The 23,364-nt window shown below is 46.1% G+C and overlaps 1 protein-coding gene across 1 annotated transcript in view; it reads left to right on the plus strand.

The window, feature by feature from the left end:
• The window catches only part of LOC115061562 (titin-like), a 154,750-nt gene that overhangs the window by 111,063 nt on the left and 20,323 nt on the right, over positions 1 to 23,364 (plus strand). The window contains exons 194-206 of the mRNA XM_029529957.1: positions 87 to 13,285; positions 13,343 to 16,571; positions 16,656 to 17,402; positions 17,492 to 17,788; positions 17,902 to 18,489; positions 18,625 to 18,927; positions 19,051 to 19,347; positions 19,457 to 19,744; positions 19,866 to 20,171; positions 20,367 to 20,669; positions 20,762 to 21,067; positions 21,178 to 22,941; positions 23,065 to 23,358. Of these exons, the coding sequence (XP_029385817.1) occupies positions 87 to 13,285; positions 13,343 to 16,571; positions 16,656 to 17,402; positions 17,492 to 17,788; positions 17,902 to 18,489; positions 18,625 to 18,927; positions 19,051 to 19,347; positions 19,457 to 19,744; positions 19,866 to 20,171; positions 20,367 to 20,669; positions 20,762 to 21,067; positions 21,178 to 22,941; positions 23,065 to 23,358 (21,921 nt within the window). The remainder of the gene's footprint in view (positions 1 to 86; positions 13,286 to 13,342; positions 16,572 to 16,655; positions 17,403 to 17,491; positions 17,789 to 17,901; positions 18,490 to 18,624; positions 18,928 to 19,050; positions 19,348 to 19,456; positions 19,745 to 19,865; positions 20,172 to 20,366; positions 20,670 to 20,761; positions 21,068 to 21,177; positions 22,942 to 23,064; positions 23,359 to 23,364) is intronic.

Here is a 23,364-nt window from a genome sequence, read left to right on the forward strand (position 1 = left end):
GTGGAGCAAATAGACCATCAAGCAGTTATATTGCACTATATTATTACCTTTTACTCCTTTACTAACCACTTTTTTATATCTCGCAGTTCCTCCGGGACCTCCAGTTAATCCAAGAGCCACAGACACAACCAAGACCACTGCCACGCTGAACTGGGGAAAACCTCTTTATAATGGTGGCCTTGAAGTCACTGGATATATCATTGAACACAAGAAAGAAGGAACAGAGGAATGGGTAAAAGATACTCCTTCATCTCCACTCAGGATCACAGAATTTGTTGTTCCTGGGTTGGAAACTGGTGCAAAGTACCTCTTCAGAATTAGTGCTGTGAATGCTAAGGGGGCAGGTGAACCTGCTGAAACTCAACAAATGGTTGAAATCATTGAGCGTGCAGCTGAACCAGATTTGGAGCTGGATTTGGAGCTGAGAAGAACCCTCGTCGTCAGGGCAGGCTGCTCCATACGACTCTTTATACCAATCAAGGGACGTCCTACACCTAAAGTCACCTGGACTAAGCAGGGTGGCCCCGTCCCACGTGCAGTCATTGACAGCACTGAGTCATTTACAATGCTGATCATTCCCGAGTGCTCAAGGATTGATGCAGGCAAATATGAGCTCACTCTTGAAAACTCAGCTGGAAAGAAGAGTGCAGATATTCATGTGAGAGTTCTGGATTCACCTGGACCCCCACTTAACCTAAAACCTGTCAAGATGGACAAGGAAAGCATCACTCTTCAGTGGGAGATGCCTCTTATTGATGGCGGAGCCAAGATTACAAACTATGTAATTGAGAAGAGAGAGTCAACACGCAAAGCTTTTGCTACTGCTGTTACAACCTGCCCTAAAACATCAGTCAGGATTGGTGATTTGGGTGAAGGTTGCGAGTACTATTTCAGAGTGTCTGCTGAGAATGAGTATGGCATCGGTGAGGCCACTGAAACTACAGATCCAATTCGTGCATCCCAGACACCAACTCCTCCAGAGAGCCTTATCCCTACTGATGTCACCAAGAACTCTGTCAGCCTGGCTTGGACCAAACCCAAGCACGATGGTGGAAGCCGAATTACTGGATATGTTCTTGAGGCCCAGAAGAAGGGTACTGATCAGTGGGCTCATGTAACAACAGTCAAGGCCATGGATTTCACAGTGAAGAATTTAAATGAGAATGAAGAGTATGTTTTCCATGTAATGGCTGTCAACCTGTCAGGAAGAAGTAGTCCACGTGAGAGCAAACCCATTGTGGTTAAAGATTCAACATCACTTCCTGAGTTCGACCTGCGTGGTGTATGTCAGAAGACAGTTATAGCCAAGGCAGGTGATGACATCAAGGTTGAAATACCATTTATGGGACGTCCTAGACCAACTGTCTCCTGGCAGAAGGATGGCGCATCCCTGAAGGTCACACAGAGAACCAATGTGGAAACTACTGGTGCAACTGTCATTCTGAGTATCAATGAATGCAATAGAGGCGATAGTGGTGTCTACACCATGACAGGAAAGAACATTGTTGGTTCTGTGACAGACAACATCATCGTTAAAGTACATGATGTACCTGGACCGCCCAAGGGACCCATTAAGATTGTGGAGATATCTCGTACTTATTGTATCTTTGCATGGGAAACTCCTGAGAATGATGGAGGTGTTCCAATTAATAATTATGTGGTTGAGATGAGAGACACCACTTCCCAGACATGGACAGAGCTGTCCTCGACTGTCATCCGTACCACGTTCAAAGCCATTAGGTTAAATACTGGGTCAGAGTACCAATTCAGAGTGAAGGCTAAGAACAGATATGGCGTTGGGCCTCCTATCACCTCAGCGTCAGTGGTGGCTGCTTATCCATTTAAAGTCCCAGGACCCCCTGGAACTCCTAGTGTTGTTGCATTCACCAAGGACTCTATAACCGTTGGCTGGAATGAGCCTGTGTCTGATGGAGGAAATGCAGTCATTGGTTATCATGTTGAAAGGAAAGAAAGAAACAGTATTATGTGGCATAGGATTAGTAAAGGTCTGGTGAAAGGAAACATCTTTAAAACCACTGGACTTGAAGATGGTGTGGCCTATGAGTTCCGTGTCATGGCTGAAAACATGGCTGGAATTGGTAAGCCAAGCAAGGCTTCAGAAGCAATACTTGCCTTGGATCCCGTAGACCCTCCAGGCCAGCCTGTGCCAATATTTGTCAACAAGAATGTCATCACGATTCAGTGGGCAAAGCCTGAGTATGATGGTGGCTTCAAAATCACAGGCTACACAGTTGAGAAGCGAGAACTGCCTGCTGGTCGCTGGATTAGAGCCAATTTTACCAACATCATTGAGACAGCATTCACCATCAGCGGACTGACACAAGATGCCTCCTATGAGTTCCGTGTCATTGCGAGGAACTCTGCAGGTGCCGTAAGCATGCCCTCCGAGCCTTCGGATCCCATCATTTGCAAAGATGACATCATTGAGCCCCGCATTATGGTGGATGCCATCTTTAAAGATGTTGTTCTGGTGAAAGCAGGAGAGTCCTTCAAGCTTGATGCTGACATTGCTGGTCAGCCCAACCCGTCTATGGCTTGGACGAAAAATGGAAAGGAGGTTGAGAACACAATGAAACTGGAGGTTAGGTATACTGAGCTTACAACAACTCTGACCAACAAGGATTCTATCAGATCAGATGGAGGAGAATTTGTTTTGACTGCCACAAATGTTGGTGGATTTGCTAAGCACATCTTTAATGTTAAAGTGCTTGATCGACCTGGACCACCTGTTGGACCTCTTAAGGTGTCTGATGTCACAGCTGACAACTGTGTACTGACCTGGGCTCCACCTGTAGATGATGGTGGTGCCAAGATTGAAGGATACGTGGTTGAGAAGCGTGAGTCAAGCAGGCTTGTTTGGACCAATGTGGTTTCAGACCTACAAGCTACACAATTTAAGGTGACCAAGCTACTGAAAGGAAATGAATATATTTTCAGAGTTATGGCAGTAAACAAGTATGGACTTGGCGAGGCTCTTGAGTCAGACCCTACAATTGCAGACAACCCGTATGTGGTTCCAGATCCTCCAGAGAATCCTGAGGTGACAGCCATCACAAAGGATTCCATGGTTGTTATGTGGCAAGCACCTAAAAGTGATGGTGGGAGTCCCATCACTAATTACAATGTTGAAAGAAAGGACAAAATAGGCCTTCGCTGGGTCAAATGCAACAAGAGGAGGGTCAAAGATCTTCAGTTCAAGGCAACAGGCCTTGTTGTTGGACATGAATATGAATTCAGAGTAACTGCTGAAAATGCTGCTGGAGTGAGTGCACCAAGTGTCTCCAGTCAATTTTTCAAAGCAACTGATGGACTTTACAAGCCAGGTGCTCCATGCAACCCCAGAATCTTGGACACAACCAAGTCCTCAATCACTCTCGCCTGGAACAAACCTGTCTATGATGGTGGCTGTGACATTACTGGATACATTGTAGAGACCTGCATCCCATCCAAAAAGGAAGACGAGGAGGTGTGGACCATTGTTACACCCAAGGGAGGTCTTCTTGCCACCTCATTCACCATTATTAATCTGAAGGAGAACCAGGAGTACAAGATCAACATCTCAGCCATCAACAGTGAAGGAATTGGAGAGGCAGCATCTGTACCTGGCAGTGTAAAGGCAGAGGATAGACTCCTTCCACCTGAGATTGATTTGGATGCCGAGCTCCGCAAGGTTATCAGTCTTAGAGCTTGTTGCTCACTTAGACTTTTTGTGCCTATTAGGGGGAGACCAGTTCCTCAGGCAAAATGGACCAAAGGAGATGGGGAGCCTATTGAGAGGGCAACTATTGATACTACTACATCATATACATTGCTTGTAATTGAAAATGTCAACAGATTTGACAGTGGAAAGTATAATCTTACAGTTGAAAACAGCTCCGGCTCTAAGACTGTAACAGTCCAAGTCAGGGTGCTTGACACTCCAAGTGCGCCACAGAATCTGAAGATCACTGCTGTCACAAAGGATGCTGTCGGTCTGACATGGGATCCACCCGTAAATGATGGAGGAGTTAAGATTAAGAACTATATTGTTGAAAAACGCGAGTCCACAAGGAAAGCGTATGCCACGGTCAATGCTCTCTGCCATCATACCAGCTTCACAGTTGGAAATCTACTGGAAGGATGTAACTATTACTTCAGAGTTTTGGCAGAGAATGAATATGGCATTGGTCTGCCCATTGAAACTGGTGAGTCAGTTAAAGTTTCAGAGAAACCACAGCCACCTGGTAAAATCACTCTCAAGGATGTTACCAAAAACAGTGTCACTCTTTCCTGGGAGAAGCCAGAGCACGACGGTGGCAGCAGAGTAGGTTGCTATGTCGTTGAGATCCAGCCGAAAGGTGTTGATAAATGGAGTCAAGCAGTGATCGTAAAGGAAACAGAAGCTACCATTAGTGGACTTAATGCAGGGGAAGAGTACATGTTCCGTGTATCAGCAAGAAATGAGAAGGGAACAAGTGACCCACGTCAAATCGGTGTACCTGTGATCATAAAAGATCTTGTGATTTCACCTGCCACCAAAATGCTGTTCAACACTTACAGTGTGTTGGCCGGAGAAGACCTGACAGTTGATGTTCCATATGTTGCTCGTCCTAAAGCAGCAGTTTCCTGGGTGAAAGATGGTCAGCCTCTGAAAAGAACCACCAGAGTAAATTTTGGAGCAACAGACACAATGTTGAACCTCAACATAAAAGAAGCCACTAAAGATGATGTTGGACACTACATAATTACTCTCACCAACACAGCGGGAGAGTCCACTGCAGACATTGGCATTGTTGTTCTTGATAAACCTGGCCAGCCAGGTGGTCCAGTTAAGGTGGAGGAGGTCACTTCTGACAGTGTAACAATCTCCTGGAATCCACCGGAATATGATGGTGGTTGCACCATCAAAAACTACATTGTGGAAAAGAGAGACACGTCTACAACTAACTGGATGGTTGTGTCTCCAAACCTTGCAAGGACCAAAATCAAGATAGGCAGACTGAATACTGGTTCTGAGTATCAGTTTAGAATCACAGCAGAAAACAGATACGGAAAAGGCCTTGCTCTTCTGTCAGAGTGCATTGTGGCTCAATACCCGTACAAGCTTCCAGGACCACCAGGAACACCATCCATTGCAGCCTGGACCAAGGACAGCATGGTCGTGGCATGGAATGAACCTGTGAATGATGGCGGAAGTCCCATCTTGGGCTACCATCTTGACCGTAAAGAGAGAAACAGCATCCTGTGGGTAAAACTTAACAAGTCCCTTATTACTGATCAAACCTTCAAGACCACTGGCTTGGAACCTGGAATGGAGTATGAATACAGAGTTTATGCTGAAAACATTGTTGGAATAGGCAAAGTAAGTAAAGTGTCTGAGGGCCATATTGCTCGTGATCCTTGTGATCCTCCTGGAACCCCAGAAGCAACAAGGATCACTAAGGACTCAGTAACCATTGCTTGGACCAAGCCTGAGTATGATGGTGGTGCAAAGGTTACAGGTTACATTGTGGAAAAGAAGGAGCTTCCTGAAGGTCGTTGGCAGAAGGCTAACTTTACTAACATCATCGAAACAGAATATGTGGCAACTGGACTTGTGCAAGACAATCAGTATGAGTTCCGTGTTATTGCCAGAAATGCTGCAGGTGTTTTCAGTTTGCCCTCTTACAGCACTGGTCCCATCACTGCCAGAGATGAGATTGACCCACCTCGCATCAGCATTGACCCAGAGTACACACAGACCATTGTGGCCAATGCTGGAGACAGCTTCAAGATTGATGCGGATGTTCATGGTAAACCACTGCCCTCTATCCACTGGATGAAAGAAGAGCAGGAACTTGGCAATACTATTCACAGAGAAATTAGAAACACGCCCACCAAAGCTTATATATCTGTCAAGGAAGCTAAACTTTCTGATGGAGGTAAATACACTCTACTGTTGAGAAATCCAGGAGGTGAAAAGGCTGCACACATCAATGTGGTTGTTCTCGATAAACCTGGAGAACCACAAGGGCCCCTTGTTGTGACAGGAATAGCTAAAGACCGATGCAGCCTAGCATGGAAACCACCAGTACAAGATGGTGGCAGCAAGATCTCTCACTACACAGTGGAGAGGAGAGAGACAAGCAGACTGGTTTGGACCATTGTTGACCCAAAGGTTGAGAATATTTGCCTGAAGGTTACCAAGCTCCTAGAAGGAAATGAGTACATCTTTAGAGTCCGTGCTGTCAACCAGTATGGTGTGGGTGCACCACTTGAGTCTGCCGCTGTCACAATCAAAGATCCATATTTGCCCCCTGGGTCACCCAAGAGCTTAGAAGTTTCAAATGTCAAAAAAGATTCAATGGTGCTCACCTGGGAGGCGCCGTCTGAAGATGGAGGCAGTCCTATCACTGGATACATCATTGAGAAACATGACAAAGAGGGTGTCCGATGGACCAGATGCAACAGACAAACCATCACTGACTTGACCTTAAAGGTTACAGGACTCCTGGAGAGCCACATGTATGAATTTAGAGTTGCTGCTGAGAATACCGTCGGTGCTGGGGAACCAACCTCCCCAACTGTTTTCTACAAAGCTCTGGATCCCATTTTCAGGCCTGGCCCACCACACAATCCAAGAGTTACTGACACAACTAAATCCTCCATTTTCCTGTCATGGAGTAAGCCTGTTTGTGATGGAGGCTGTGAGATTCAGGGATACATTGTGGAATGTTGCACGACCACAATGCCAGCTGTGCCAACTGAGGCTCCTGCTGAAGTGGCAGCTGCCGCAGATGCACTTGCTGAGGAGTGGATTATGTGCACACCACCAACAGGTGTAAAGAAAACCAAGTTTGAAGTTATAAGCCTTAAGGAAAACCAGGCATACAAGTTTAGAGTATGTGCTATCAACAAGGTTGGAGTGGGTGAGCATGCTGATGTCTCTGGAGCTGTTGTTGCCCATGACAGGGCAGAGGAGCCAGACCTTGATATTGATCCAGAACTGAGAAAGATTGTGACCATTAAAGCTGGCGCTTCCCTCAGACTGTTTATCCCAATCAAAGGTAGACCCACTCCTAGCATCAAGTGGGACAAGGATGAAGCTGCCCTAAAAGAAACTGCTCAAGTAGAGGTGACCAGCAGCTATACATCCCTTGTAATTGACAAAATGAGTAGAAATGACAGTGGAAAGTACACAGTCACTGCAATGAACTCAAGTGGAACAAAATCAGCATTTGTTGTTGTCCGTGTTCTGGACACACCTAGTCCTCCTGTTAACCTCAAAGTGAAGGAAATTACGAACCACTCTGTGACACTGGTGTGGGAACCACCACTGTTGGATGGTGGATCCAAGATTAAGAACTATATTGTTGAAAAGAGAGAAAGCACACGTAAAACATATGCATCTGTTGTAACAAATTGTCATGCCCTTTCATGGAAGACTGAGCCACTTCAGGAAGGTTGTAGTTACTATTTCAGAGTGCTTGCTGAAAATGCACATGGTGTTGGCCTTCCTGCAGCAACTGTTGACCCACTTAAAGTTTCAGAGGTGCCCCAGTCTCCAAAGAACTTGATTGTTACAGACCAAACCAAGACAAGCATTTCTTTGGCCTGGGAAAAACCAGAGTATGATGGTGGCAGCAGGGTTGTGCAGTACCTGCTTGAGGTGCAACTTAAGGGCCAGGACAAGTGGTCTGCTGTTAACACCTTTAAGACAATGGAAGCAACTGTTTCCAATCTTAATCCAGGGGAGGAGTATCTGTTCAGAGTTACAGCCATCAACGATAAAGGAAAGAGTGATCCCAAAGTCCTTGCTGGTGCAGTCATGACTAAGGACCTGGTGTTTGAGCCTGACGTCCGACCAGCATTTAGCAGTTACAGCGTCCACATGGGCAAAGACATGACTGTTGACATTCCCATCTTTGGACGTCCCAAACCTACAGTCACATGGACAAAAGATGGAGCTCCTTTGAAGTTCACCACCAGAATCAACACTCTGAATACACCAACACATACAACACTCAGCATAAAAGAAGCAGCTGGTGATGATGGTGGCATGTACAGTATAAATGTTTCTAACTCAGCTGGAAAGAAGGACGCAACAGTGGAAATAATTGTACTTGACAAGCCTGGCCCTCCATCTGGCCCTGTGAGGTTCGATGAGATCACCACACAGAGTATCACCTTCTCATGGGACCCTCCAAAACACAACGGTGGCTGCCATATTTCCAACTATATTGTACAAAAGAGAGAGACTACTACAACAACATGGGAAAATGTCACCATCAACTGTGCCAGAACCAGTATCAAGGTGCCTCGACTTAAGACTGGAGCCGAGTACCAGTTCAGGATCATTGCTCAAAACCGGTATGGCAAAAGTCACGGCCTGGATTCATCTGCTGTAGTTGCACAGTATCCATACAGAGAGCCAGGCCCTCCAGGCACTCCATTCATCCCTTCTCTCTCAAGGGACCACCAGGTTGTTGAATGGCATGAGCCTGTCACAGATGGAGGCAGCCCTGTTCTTGGCTATCATCTTGAGAGGAAAGAGAGGAATAGTATCCTCTGGGTCAAAATCAACAAGACACTTATTCATGAGACCAGTTTCAAGAGTCATCCCTTGGAGGAGGGTGTTGAGTATGAATACAGGGTTTATGCTGAAAATATTGTTGGCATTGGCAGGTGCAGTAAGATCTCAGAGGGCTGCGTTGCCCGTGACCCATGTGATCCTCCTGGCACACCAGAGGCAATTCGTGTGACCAAAGATACGATTGTGATTCAGTGGACTAAACCAGAATATGATGGTGGCAGTAATATAACTGGGTATACTGTGGAGAAGCGTGATCTACCGGAGGGCAGGTGGGTCCGAGCAAACTTCACTAATGTGATTGAGACCCAGTTTTCTGTCACTGGACTGACCGAAAATGCACAGTATGACTTCAGAGTCACTGCTAAAAATGCTGTTGGAACCATCAGCAAGCCATCCTTCAACAGTGGGCCAATCACTGCAAGCGATAAGTTGGAAGCACCCAAATTCTCCATTGACCCTGCATTCACCAAGACCATTGTCATCAATGCTGGAGAAACGTTCAAGCTAGATGCTGATGTCCATGGAAAACCGCTTCCAACAATCCAGTGGTTCAAGGATGAAAAACCAGTCGAGAATACTTTCAGACTCGAGATCAAAAACACAGAAAACCATGCAATGATTGTCATTAAGGACTCTGTGAGAATTGATGGTGGAGTTTACATGCTCCAGCTGACCAATGAAGCTGGCAGTGAAACTCTACCATTTAGGGTTGTGGTCCTGGACAGACCTAGCCCATGTGAAGGGCCCCTGCATGTCACTGGAGTAGCTGAGGACAGATGTACACTGGTATGGCGTGCCCCTCTGCATAATGGAGGTAGTGTTATCACACATTATATTGTTGAGAGAAGAGAGACCAGCCGGCTGGCTTGGACTGTTGTTTCTAACCACTGTGAAACGACATGCTACAAAGTCACCAAATTATTGGAAGGCAATGAGTACATGTTCCGGGTCATGGCAGTCAACAGTTATGGTGTTAGTGAGCCACTGAGTTCTGGCGGAGTGATTATGAAGACACCACATGTTCCTCCTGGCCAACCTCACATTGAGGATGTATCCCACATTGCCCATGATGGCATGACCATCACTTGGTCTGCGCCTGAGACTGATGGCGGCGTTGAGATTACCAACTACATCATTGAGAAGAAGGACAGAGCTGGAATCAAATGGTCAAGATGCAATCGGCAGAAGGTCACTGACCTCTCCTTCAGAGTCACCGGACTCACCACTGGCCACGAGTATGAATTCAGGGTGGCTGCTGAGAATGTAGTTGGACTGGGAGAGCCAAGTCTTCCAACTTCTTACTACAAAGCCAGTGACCCCAAGTACAAACCTGGTGCTCCAGCGTATGTAAATGTCATTGACTCCTCAAAGAGCTCAATTACAGTGTCGTGGGGTAAGCCTCTGTCTGATGGTGGCAGCACAATCCAAGGATACATTGTCGAAGTTTGCAAGGCTGAGGCGGAGGACTGGAGCATGGTTACACCCCCCACTGGGCTGCGTGTCAACAAATATGAAATTGCTAAACTTACTGAGGGTCAGGAGTACAACATCCGGATTTGTGCTCTAAACAAACTGGGAGTTGGTGAACCAGCAACTCTCTCTGGAACAGCTAAGCCAGAGGAAAGAGTAGATCCACCAGAGATCCACCTTGACTCTGAGTTAAGGAAAGGCATCACTGTGAAAGCGGGTGGATCTGTTAGAATCCATATTCCATTTAAGGGGAGACCAACACCTGAGATTAAGTGGACCAAGGATGAGGGAGCCCTGACTGAAAAGGCAGTCATGGAAAAGGCGCTCAACTTCACACAACTGTCCTTTGACTCATGTGACAGGAGCGATTCAGGAAAATATGCACTCAGTCTGACCAACAGCAGTGGCACTGTGTCTGAATTTGTTACTGTTAAAGTCCTGGACACTCCAGGAGCCCCACAGAATCTTGTGGTTAAAGATGTCAAAAAGGACTCTGTCACCCTTGAATGGAATGCTCCAATGATTGATGGAGGTTCCAAAATCAAAAACTATGTCATTGACAAACGTGAGTCAACCAGAAAGGCATATGCAAATGTGTCCAACAAATGCACAAAGACAATATTCAAAGTTGAGAACTTGATTGAAGGTGCTATGTATTACTTCCGAGTATTGGCTGAGAATGACTATGGAGTTGGTCAAGCTGTTGAAACAAAAACTGCTACCAAGGCCTCCGAGGTGCCGCTACCAGTTGGAAAAGTCTTCCTCACTGATGTCACTAAGACCACTGCTTCACTGGCCTGGGAGAAACCTGAGCATGATGGAGGCAGCAGAATTGGTGGCTACCTAATTGAGATGCAGCCTAAGGGTACCGATAAATGGGGAGTGGCAACAAATACAAAAACATGCGATGGCACTGTCAAAGGACTCACTGCCGGAACGGAATACTTATTCCGTATCATTGCTTTCAATGAGAAGGGAAAGAGTGAGCCAAGGGCCCTTGCTGCACCAGTTATTGCCAGCGACATGACCATGGAGCCAAGCATTAAAATGCAGTTCAACACTTACAGTGTATTAGCTGGAAAAGATATTAAGTTGGAGTTCCCTGTGCTTGGTAGGCCCAAACCTAAAATCACCTGGACTAGAGATGGTCAACCCCTGAAGGTGACATCTAGAGTCAATGTGGTTAACACACCAGAAACAACTGCAATTCAAATTACTGAAGCATGCAAAGAAGACTTTGGTAAATATACCATTACAGCCACCAATACAGCAGGCACAGTCTCAGAGGAAATGACTGTCATTATTCTAGACAAGCCTGGTCCACCAACAGGTCCAGTAAAGATTGTTGAAGTGAGCAACACCTTTGTCCATCTTTCCTGGGAGCCTCCAGAGTATACAGGTGGATGCCAGGTTAAGAACTATATAGTGGAGAAGAGAGATACCACCACCACAACATGGCAGGCGGTCACCACACAGCTTGCCAGGACAGCTTTCAAGGTCACCAAGCTGAAGACTGGAGCAGAATACCAGTTCAGAATTATAGCTGAAAATAGATATGGGAAGGGTGCATCTCTGGACTCCAAGGCCATTGTTGTGCAGTATCCATACAAACCACCAGGTCCTCCAGGAACACCATATGTCAAATCGGCAACAAAGGAAATGATGATCATTGAATGGAATGAGCCAGTCATTGATGGAGGCAGTGCAGTCATAGGTTACCATCTGGAAAGCAAGGAGAGAAGCAGCATTCTGTGGAACAAACTCAACAAAACTCTCATCACTGACACTCAGTTCAAGATCTGCAACCTTGAGGAGGGTATTGGATATGAATTCAGAGTTTATGCTGAAAATATTGTCGGTATTGGTAGATGCAGTAAAGTGTCTGAGTCCTTTATTGCTCGTGACCCATGTGATCCTCCTGGTGCTCCCGAAGCTGTGTCTATTTCTAAGAATCTCATCAAGATTCAGTGGACTAAGCCTCAGTATGATGGTGGCAGCAAAGTGAATGGATATATTGTGGAAAGGAAGGATCTTTCCTCCCCTGATGGGCGCTGGGTAAGAGCTAACTTCACCAATATCATTGAGACTGAGTACAGCGTCACTGGTCTGACAGAGAATGAGCAATATGAATTTAGGGTGATTGCAAGAAATGCAGCTGGTGTCTTCAGCGAGCCATCTGACAGCTCTGGACCTATTACTGCTACTGATGAAATTGAGCCACCAACTGCCTCAATGGATCCCAAATACAAGGATGTCATTGTAATCAGTGCTGGAGAACACTTGGTTATGGATGCAGACATTCATGGAAAACCAATTCCGGATGTTTTCTGGCTAAAAGAGGGCAAAGAAATGGACAAAGCTCTTCGTATCGAAGTGAAAACTACAGAGAAGCGTGCAGCCATAACCATTAAGGATGTCACCAAGCTTGACAGTGGCCACTATGATCTTGTCCTTAAAAATCTGGGTGGTACAAAAACCTTCCCCATCATTGTCAGAGTTCTCGATAAACCAGGTCCACCCACTGGACCCATGAGAGTGACAGGAGTGATGGCTGATAGATGCATCCTGTCCTGGTCTGAGCCAACTCTGGATGGCGGGGCCAATATCACTCACTATGTCTTGGAGAAGAGAGAGACCAGCAGGTTGTCCTGGACAGTGGCTGCACCCAACATTAAGGGTCTTTTCCATAAACAAACTAATTTGCTCTCTCGTAATGAATACATTTTCAGAGTGAGGGCAGTGAACAAATACGGTGTTGGTGATTATCTTGAGAGTGAACCAATTATTGCATGTAACCCATACAAGCCACCAAGTGCTCCTGGAACTCCGGAAGCCAGCCAGGTCACAAAGGACTCCATGGTGCTGTCGTGGGCCATTCCAGAAAACACTGGTGGAGCTGACATTGAAGGTTACCACCTCGAAAAACGTGACAAAGACAGTGTAAGATGGACGAAATGCAACAGACAAAAGTTGACTGACACCCACTTCAAAGTCACTGGTTTGATGACAAATCACTTCTATGAGTTCCGGGTTGCTGCTGAGAATGAGGCTGGAATGGGAGACCGCAGTGAAGCATCTCTGTTCTACAGAGCATGTGATGCTACAACACCACCAGGTCCTCCACGCCACCCCAAGGTGACCGACTACACAAAGTCTTCTGTGTCTCTGTCATGGGCCAAACCTGACTTTGATGGCGGTGCATATGTCAAAGGCTACATTGTTGAAATGAGGGAGCATACGCCAGTGCCTGAATCTATAGCGGAAGCAGAAGAAGCACCAGTAGTGGAGGCAGTGGTCGAGAAGGAATGGAGTATGTGCACTCCACCCACTGGTATTCAGGCCATTAAACTCACTGTCACAGACCTAAAGGAGGGTGGTGAGTACCAGTTCCGCATCTGTGCAATAAACTCTGAGGGAGTAGGGGAGGCTGCAAACGTCCATGGTTCTGTGGTTACTTTGGACAGAGTGGAAGCCCCAGAGATTGAGCTGGATGCTGATCTCAGAAAGGTGGTATCTGTACGTGCTGGTGGAACACTACGTATCTTTGTCACCATCAGAGGAAGACCTGAACCTTCTGTAAAATGGGAGAAGGTTGAAGGTACTCTCACAGAGCGTGCTGCAATTGACACCACCAGTTCATACACTATGCTTGTCATTGACAACGTCAACCGCTTTGATAGTGGAAAATACTCACTAACATTAGAGAACAGCAGTGGTACAAAAACTGCTATCGTCGCAGTCAGAATTCTGGATACACCAAGTGCGCCACAAAACTTTGCTGTAAAGGAGCTCAAGAAAGATTCTGTGACTCTTGCCTGGGATTCTCCACTCACTGATGGTGGTTCTAAAATCACAAACTACATTGTGGAGAAGCGCGAATCTGTAAGGAAGGCCTACACAACTGTCACCAGCAACTGCATTGCAAACTCCTTCAAGATTGAAGAGCTGCCTGAGGGTGGCATGTTCTACTTCAGAGTTTGTGCTGTTAATGAATATGGTCAAGGACAGATGGTTGAAACTAAAGAGATAAAAATTTCTGAAGTACCTCTGCCACCAAACAAGGTAACAGTGGTCGATTTGACAAAGACTAGTGTGTCTTTGGCGTGGGAAAAACCTGCTCATGATGGTGGAAGCAAAGTAATGTGCTATAATGTGGAATTTAAGCCGAAGAAAGGTGATAAATGGGGCACAGCATGCACAGTCAAGGTGCCTGAAGCAACTATTCCAAATCTGACTCCTAATGAAGCGTATCTATTCAGAGTTGTTGCAATCAATGAGAAAGGCAAGAGTGAGCCAAAGGATCTAGGCTTGCCTGTTGTGACAAAGGATGTCGCAATTGAACCATCTGTCAGTTTGCTGTTTACTACATACAGTGTGAAGGCTGGAGATGACTTAACTCTTGAGGTTCCAGTCCGGGGCAGGCCAAAGCCTGTTATATCCTGGAAGAAGGATGGAATTCCTCTCAAGCAAACATCATCAGTGACCATCTTAAACACTGCAACCTCCTCCAAAATACTTATCAAGGAGGCTCGCAGAGAACATGTTGGCAAATATGAGATCACCCTGGCCAACTCAGCAGGAACTGTCAGCAAAGACATTGGAGTTGTTGTCCTTGATAAACCAGGTCCACCTAAAGGTATTAAGGTGGATGCTGTGACTACAGACAGCATCACACTTTCCTGGTCACCACCAGAATATGATGGTGGCTGCTCAATCAGTAACTATATTGTGGAAAAGAGAGACACAAACACACAAGAATGGCAGATGGCAGCAAGTAACGTTGCCAGGACATGTTTCAAGGCTGGTCGCCTGACACATGGAGCAGAGTACCAATTCCGCATCTATGCTGTCAACCGTTATGGAAAGAGCACATATCTTGATTCACCTGGAATTACTGCTCAGTATAACTTTAAACAGCCTGGACCTCCTTCCACCCCTATTGTGAAGTTGGCCACAAAGTCTTGCATGTTGGTGACCTGGAATGAGCCAGTCAGTGATGGTGGCAGTCCTGTTCTGGGCTACCATCTGGAGAGGAAGGAGCGTGCTAGCATTCTTTGGACAAAGATGAATAGAGGAATGATCAAAGATACAGAATACAAAGTCAATGGAATTGAAGAGGGCATGATGTATGAGTACCGTGTCTATGCTGAAAATATTGCTGGTATTGGTAAATGCAGTAAAGCCTGTGAAGCAGTAGCAGCCAGGGATCCATGTGACCCTCCAGGCACACCTGTGGTCACTGCTATTTCCAGAACCTCTGTCTCCTTGTCTTGGGATAAACCAGAATATGACGGCGGGGCCAAGGTTTCTGGTTACACCATTGAGCGCAGAGACCTTCCTGAAGGACGCTGGACAAAGTGCAACTTTACCAATGTCCCTGAGACTCACTATGAAGTAACAGGCCTTACGGAAAACAGCCAGTATGACTTCCGCGTTATTGCTAAGAATGCAGCTGGTTTGTTCAGTGAACCATCTGACAACACTGGCCCCATCACTGTCAAAGATGATGTGGACCCACCACGCATCATGATGGATGTCAAGTTTAGAGAGACAGTGTTTGTGAAAGCAGGTGAAACCCTAAAGATCAATGCTGACCTTGCTGGGCGGCCTGCTCCTGTCGTTTCCTGGACCAAGGATGGCAAAGTGATCGAGCCGAGAGCTAGAATTCAGGTTGTTTCAACTGATACAAGTACTTCTGTCATTGTCAAGGACTGTATCAGGAGAGATTCTGGAAAATATACATTGACTCTACAGAATATTGGCGGAACAGTTGCCATGCCAATAAACTGTGTGATTCTTGATAAACCAGGGCTTTCAGCTGGGCCTCTGCAGATCACAGGTCTCACAGCTGAAGCGTGCACCCTGTCATGGGGTCCTCCTCAGGAGATTGGTGGTGCTGCGATCACACATTATGTTGTTGAAAAGCGTGAGACCAGCCGCTTGGCATGGACACTGGTGAAAGGAGATGTCACAAAGACATACTTTAAAGTCACAGGGCTCCTTAAAGGCAATGAATATATCTTTAGGGTTTTGGCAGTCAACAAGCACGGAATTGGTGAGGCTCTGGAGAGTGATGCTATAAAGGTTACTGATCCATACACGTTTGCCACAGCCCCAGCTAGTGTTGATGTCACTGCCATAACTGGAGACTCAATGACCCTCACGTGGTGCAAGCCAGCCAGTGATGGAGGTAGCCCCATTACTGGATACATTATTGAGCGCCGTGAGAAGACGGGTATGCGCTGGGTCCGTGTGAACAAAGATCTTGTTGTTGAATGTACCACAGTAGCTACCAAACTGCGCAAGGGTTGTGAGTATGACTTCAGAGTCTGTGCCGAAAATGCTGCTGGTGTCAGTCCTCCAAGTGAACCATCTGCAACCTTCAGAGCAATGGATCCTCTGGTTGTTCCTTCTCGCCCAACCAAACCAAAAATAATCAGTACAACCAAGGACAGTGTGTCCATTCTCTGGAAACCACCAACAAATGATGGTGGTGCTCCCATCCTTGGATACAGTGTAGAATACAGAGATTACATTCGCAAACCACAGCCAGAGGTTGAGGAAGAAGAGGAAGACTATGTGGAAGAGGAGGAAGAGGAGGTACCTGAATCACCCGAAGAACTAGCAAGATGGGTTGAAGCAATCCCTCTCACCAAGAGCTTGGAATTCACAGTTAAAGGACTAAAGACAGATTCGGAATATGAATTCTGTGTCAAAGCAATAAACAAAATTGGCAGCAGTGTGCGCAGCCTGTATTCAGATGCAGCTGCAGCAATGGACAGAACTGCAGAGCCGTCATTTGATGTTGACATCGAGATGCGAAAAGTACATATTGTTAAGCATGGGACAGCATTCACTTTGAATGTACCATTTAAGGGAAAACCCGTCCCGTCAGTGGAATGGACCAGGGAGGGTGTTGATCTGAATGTCAGAGGAACCATTGAATCAACAGAATCCAACACTTCACTGACCATCGAGAAGGCAACTAGATATGACTCTGGAGAATATTGTGTCACAGTAGCATCACCACTTGGAAAGGCCACATTGCCCATGTCTGTAAAGGTGCTCGACTCTCCTGGACCCCCTGTCAACGTTAAAGTTTCAGCAGTGACGAGAGATTCTGCAACCCTGTGTTGGGAGTCTCCAGAGAATGATGGTTGTGATGCAGTGAAGGCCTACCATGTTGAAAAACGCGAGGCCAGTAAGAAGGCCTGGGTGTGTGTGACCAGTAACTGCCATGCACTTACTTACAAGGTGGAGGATTTGCAGGAGGGAGCCATCTATTACTTCAGAGTTATTGGAGAGAATGAGTACGGAGTCGGTGTACCCCAGGAGGCCAAGGCTGGAACCAAGATCACAGGTAACATTTGAATTTACTGTTTGTAAAGTTAATATTACACCTTTCATCTTTTTAATCATGTTTAATACAACTCTCCACTGTCTGTACAGAGGTACCAACTGCTCCAATGAAACTTGGAGTTGCAAATGTGACCAAAGACAGCGTTACGATTGCCTGGACGAGACCAGAATATGATGGTGGTAGCAGAGTTAGGGGTTACCTTATTGATGCCCTGGAGAAAGGACAGACCAAGTGGGTGAAGTGTGCAACGGTGAGGACCATGACTCACACCATCAAGAGCCTACGGGAGGGTGCTGAGTACTTTTTCAGAGTTCGTGCTGAGAACCATGCCGGACTCAGTGAACCCAAGGAGATGATTGTACCTGTTATCGTCAAGGAAATACAAGGTATTCTTTCAAGGTTCACTTCGACATTTCATACTGGTTACAGCTTTCTAAGCATTTTGTTATCATCCATTGAGAACAGGATATTGTATACAGGATATATTATTTTTCAACAGAGGCTCCAGAGTTTGACCTGAAGAACTACCCCAAGAATACAGTTTATGTGAAAGCTGGATCCAACCTGACCTTCGAGATCCCTCTCACTGGTCGGCCAGTGCCCAAGGTGGTTATGTCCAAGAACAATGTTGTCATCAAGGGATCCAAGAGGCTGCTGACAGAAGTAACACCAGACAGTTTGATCATCACTCTCAATGAGAGCACTTCAAGTGATGCTGGCAAATATGAAATCACTGCCTCTAATGCAGGAGGTACCGCAAAGATCAGCATAATCTTCATAGTGATGGACAGGCCTGGACCTCCTGTTGGTCCAGTTGAAATTGGAGAGGTCGGTGAGACGACAGTGTGTCTGAAATGGGCCCCCCCAGAGTATGATGGTGGCAGTCCTGTTACCAACTACATTGTTCTGAAACGTGAAACCAGCACTCCTACCTGGGCAGAGGTGTCAACAACCATTGCCAGAAGTGCAATCAAAGTGACAAAGCTGACCAAGGGAGAGGCATATCAATTCAGAATCAAGGCTGAGAATCGCTACGGTGTCAGCGACCACATTGACAGCAAATCGGTCATGATAAAGCTTCCATACAGTAAGTTGATCCATTTGAATACATTCTTGTGTTGCTTTTCTGATTGACATTATTCAAGAAGGGTACATTTCTACCCCCATATAACCTTTGTTTCCCAGTTCGTTTGGAATAATCACATTATCGTTTCCGTTCCAGCCATTCCAGGACCTCCATCCACCCCATGGGTCAGCTTTGTATCCAGGGAAAGCCTGACAGTCTGCTGGAATGAGCCTGTTAATGATGGTGGAAACCCTGTGATTGGATATCATCTTCAGATGAAGGAGAGGAGCAGCATCCTCTGGCAGAAGATCAATAAGACTGCAATTCCAGGCAACCAGTGGCGAGTTACAAACATCTGCCCCGGCCTCATCTATGAATTCAAGGTGGCAGCTGAAAATGCCGCTGGCGTTGGAAAGATGAGCAAGACCTCTGAAGAAGTGCTTGCTATTGATGCCTGCGGTAAGAATATTTTAAATTGCATCTTTAGCTCTAATTTTAAATGAACTGATTGGCTAGCACTAACAAACTGAGAATTTTTGAGTGTTCAATTAAAACTGCACCTTTCTTTTTTGACTGTTACAGAGCCTCCAGCAAATGTCCGTATTACAGAGGTCACCAAGAACTCAGTCAGCCTGGCCTGGCAGAGGCCGCCATATGATGGGGGCAGCAAGATTACTGGATACAGTGTGGAAAGGAGAGAAGCTCCCAGTGGTAGATGGGTGAAGGCCAACTTCACAAATGTTATTGAGCTAGGTTTCACTGTGTCTGGACTTACCCAGGATGAGGCTTATGAATTCAGAGTATACGCCAAGAATGCTGTTGGGTCTGTTAGCAACCCATCTCTCATTGCTGGCCCTGTCACTTGCGTTGACGCATGTGGTAAGTTTTTTTAATATATATATATATATATATATATTTATGTAATCTAAGGTCGCATTTGTTGTTCTTTTATATATTTATTGCTCTATTAATATGTTGTGTCCCACAGGTGCCCCAGCCATTGACCTCCCACCAGAGTATCTGGATGTGGTTCAGTACAAGGCTGGAACGACCGTTAAACTCAGAGTTGGAATTATTGCCAAGCCTCTGCCAACCATTGAGTGGCTCAAGAATGGAAAAGAAGTGGTGCAAACCTCTATGGTTTCTATTGAAAATTCAACAGACTCTTCTGCTGTTCTGATCAAGGACGCCACTCGCTTTGATACAGGCTCATATGAGATCAAGATCAAGAATGTTCTGGGATCAGCATCTGCAACCATCAGGATTGAAATTCTGGGTATTCAGAAATTCTTGGCTCACACTGTGTTTTTCTAATCAATTTTTTCTAATGATTTATTATTCTGTGCAACTTAACAACATCTCTGTTTTTGTCTCTCTTTTTTTTAACCACACTCCAGACAAACCTGGACCCCCAGCCGGACTCATTAACTTCACCTCCATAACAGCAGATAGGATCATCTTCAGCTGGGACCCTGTACTTGAGTCTGATCAGGGAGGTTCCAAAGTGACACATTACATTGTTGAGCGTCGTGAAACCAGCCGGGTGGTCTGGTCGACAGTTTCAGAGAAACACGAGCAGACACACATCACCGTCGGCAAGCTGGTGCGTGGAAATGAATATATATTCCGCGTCATGGGCGTCAATAAGTTTGGAATTGGAGAGCCACTGGAGTCAGATGCTGTCATCGCTAAGAATGCCTTTGGTAAGTTTTGTGGCTACAGAGAGCTTAATGTGACGGTTAAAGTCATTTCAGCCAATACGAAGGCTTGTTTTCTTTGTAGTGAAGATGATTAGTCTGCAGCAGCTGTTGTTGGTCTTTTTACATTTTTATTGGTATTCTTCATTTTATTGACATTTGAATTCCACTCCTTAATATTTTTCTTGTCCCATTACATAGTAACTCCTGGCCAGCCTCAAACACCTGAGGTAAACATTATCACCAAGTCCACCATGGTGGTAGAATGGGACAAACCAGGTGTAGACGGAGGAAGTGCTGTGACTGGCTACTACCTGGAGAGACGTGACAAGAAAAGCTCGAGATGGATCAGAGTTTACAAAGACCCAATTACAAACATCAAACAGACTGTCTACCACCTGACGGAAGGAAATGAGTACCAGTATCGCATCTGTGCTATCAACAAGGCTGGAGAGGGGCCGTTCTCTGATGCCTCAGACTACTACAAGGCAGCTGACCCAGTTGGTGAGTAATCTCAAATTCAATTCAACTTTAGTCATAAAAAAGAAACCAGATAGATGAGCAAAAAGCATAACTTAGAAACATTTTATTTCCAGATCCTCCAGATGAACCTTGCAAACTTAAAGTGGCGGACTCCACAAAGACGTCCATCACCTTGGGTTGGTCCAAGCCAGAATGGGATGGCGGCAGTGAGGTCACCAGCTACATGCTGGAAAAGCTTGTTGAGGGAGAGACAGAATGGGCCATGATTACCTCCAAGGGAGAGGTCAAGACAACAGAGTACACAGTTCATGACTTAAAGCCAGATGTGAACTATTTCTTCAGAGTTTCTGCTGTGAACTGTGCTGGCCGTGGAGAACCTCTGGAGATGACTGAACCTGTGCAAGCTAAGGACATCTTGGGTAAATTTGTGACCGAATCTGAAAATGTGTCATATGTGTCTTGTTTTTTTCTTCTCTTCTTCACATACACCTGTTCCTGCGTGACCTTGAATATTTTTCATGATTTTCAGAGGAGGCCCAGATTGACTCAGATGTGGCCATGAGAAGTCACTATATTGTAAAAGCTGGCAAGGATGTGGAGCTTTCTGTTCCTCTGAAGGGCAGACCTGCTCCCACTGCTTCATGGAGCAAGGGAGAAGAATGCATAGATCGCAATCCCAAATATGAGTTCCACCACTCAGACACAACCACAGCACTTGTTATGCGTGAGGTGACCAGACTTGACACCGGAAAATACACAGTGAAAATAGAGAATGGTGTGGGAGAGCCCAAGACACTGACTCTGTCTGTGAAAGTCCAGGACACCCCAGCTCAGTGCAGAAACCTGGTCCTGAAAAACGTGACCCGTGGAAAGGTTACTTTGTGCTGGGAGCCTCCGCTTCTCGACGGTGGTGCTGAGATCACAAACTACATTGTTGAGAAGAGGGACTCCTCCAAGAGATCCTACTCTGCAGTGACAAGCAAATGCATCGACACAACGTACACCATTGAAGATCTCTCAGAGAAGACGTCCTATTTCTTCCGCGTGTTAGCAGAGAATGAAAACGGTGTTGGTGATCCATGTGACACACTTGACCCTGTGAAGGCAACAGAGACTCCAGGACCAGTCAAAGAGGTCTCCATGAAGGATTCATCAAAGACGTCCGTCACTCTGCAATGGCTGAAACCTGATTATGATGGTGGCAGCATTATCTCCGACTACATCATCGAGAAGAAGCTTAAGAATGAGGAATGGTCACTGGGAGGGACCAGCAGGCAGTGTGAGTTCGAAGTCAAGAAACTCAAAGAGCATTCAGACATGTTCTTCAGAGTTGCAGCAAGAAATGAGAAGGGACAGGGTGATTTTGTTGAGACTGGGCCCATCAAGGTCATTGACTACATCATCACACCTGAGGCCAACCTGGCAGAGTACCCAGATGGCAGCATCAGTGTTCGCTTGGGTCACAATGTGCATATTGAGCTGCCATACAAAGGTAAACCCAGACCCTCTATTCTGTGGCTGAAGGACAATCTGCCCCTGAAGGAGAGCGACCAGGTTCGCTTCAAGAAGACAGAAAACAAAGCCACTCTAATGATTAAGAATGTGAAGAAGGAGAATGAGGGGAAATATACCCTTACCCTCGACAATAAGGTCAACAGGAGATCCTTCCACATCCATGTCATCACCCTTGGACCCCCATCAAAGCCTGTTGGACCCATCCGATTGGATGAAGTGAGAGCTGAGAGCATCACGATCTCCTGGGATGAACCCAGTGATGATGGTGGTGGGGATATCATCTGCTACAATGTGGAGAAGCGTGACACTTCCCAGACTGGCTGGAAGATGGCCTGCTCCAGTGTGCAGGGTACTCAGTTCAAGGTCCCGAACCTAATAAAGGGCATCCAGTACCAGTTCAGAGTGTGTGCTGAGAACAGATATGGTGTCAGTGAACCTCTGGTCTCACAGATGGTTATTGCCAAACACCAGTTCAGGCCTCCAGGCCCACCAGGCAAACCTGTTGTGTACAATATCACCAATGATGGCATGACAATCCAGTGGGAGAAGCCCATCTTTGATGGCGGCACCCCCATTCAGGGCTTCCATGTGGAGAAGAAGGAAATGAACAGCATCATGTGGCAAAGGGTGAACCCTATGCTGATCAGAGAAACAGAGTACAGGGTTCTGGAGCTCATTGAAGGCCTTGAGTACTCTTTCAGAGTCTATGCTCAGAACGATGCTGGCTTCAGCCGAATGAGTGACGAGAGCAAGCCAACCATGGCCGTCAGTCCTGTTGGTGAGTTTCAGCAATGTTATTCTTTTCATTTGCATCTCAAACATACAGCACATTTACACTGGACACTTTTTAGTTAGAAAACCTGACCACAATAAATTTAAAGATGCACTTCATGTCTTTCAGATCCTCCTGGTCAACCCGACTACACGGATGTGACTAGTGACTCAGTGATGCTGAAATGGGATGCACCCAAACGTGATGGCGGTAGCAAGATTACTGGCTACAACATTGAAAAACGCCAAGGACATGGCCGCTGGTTCAAAGCCAATTTGACCGACGTACATGAGTGCCAGTACACTGTCACTGGATTGGCAACAAATGAACGCTATGAGTTCAGAGTCATCGCCAGAAATGCCATTGGCGTTGTCAGTCCACCTTCCAACTCATCTGGCCTTATCGTAGTGAGAAGTGAGAACGGTGAGT

This window comes from Echeneis naucrates, chromosome 21 (genome assembly GCF_900963305.1).
Source record: "Echeneis naucrates chromosome 21, fEcheNa1.1, whole genome shotgun sequence".
Taxonomy (NCBI): Eukaryota; Metazoa; Chordata; class Actinopteri; order Carangiformes; family Echeneidae; genus Echeneis; species Echeneis naucrates.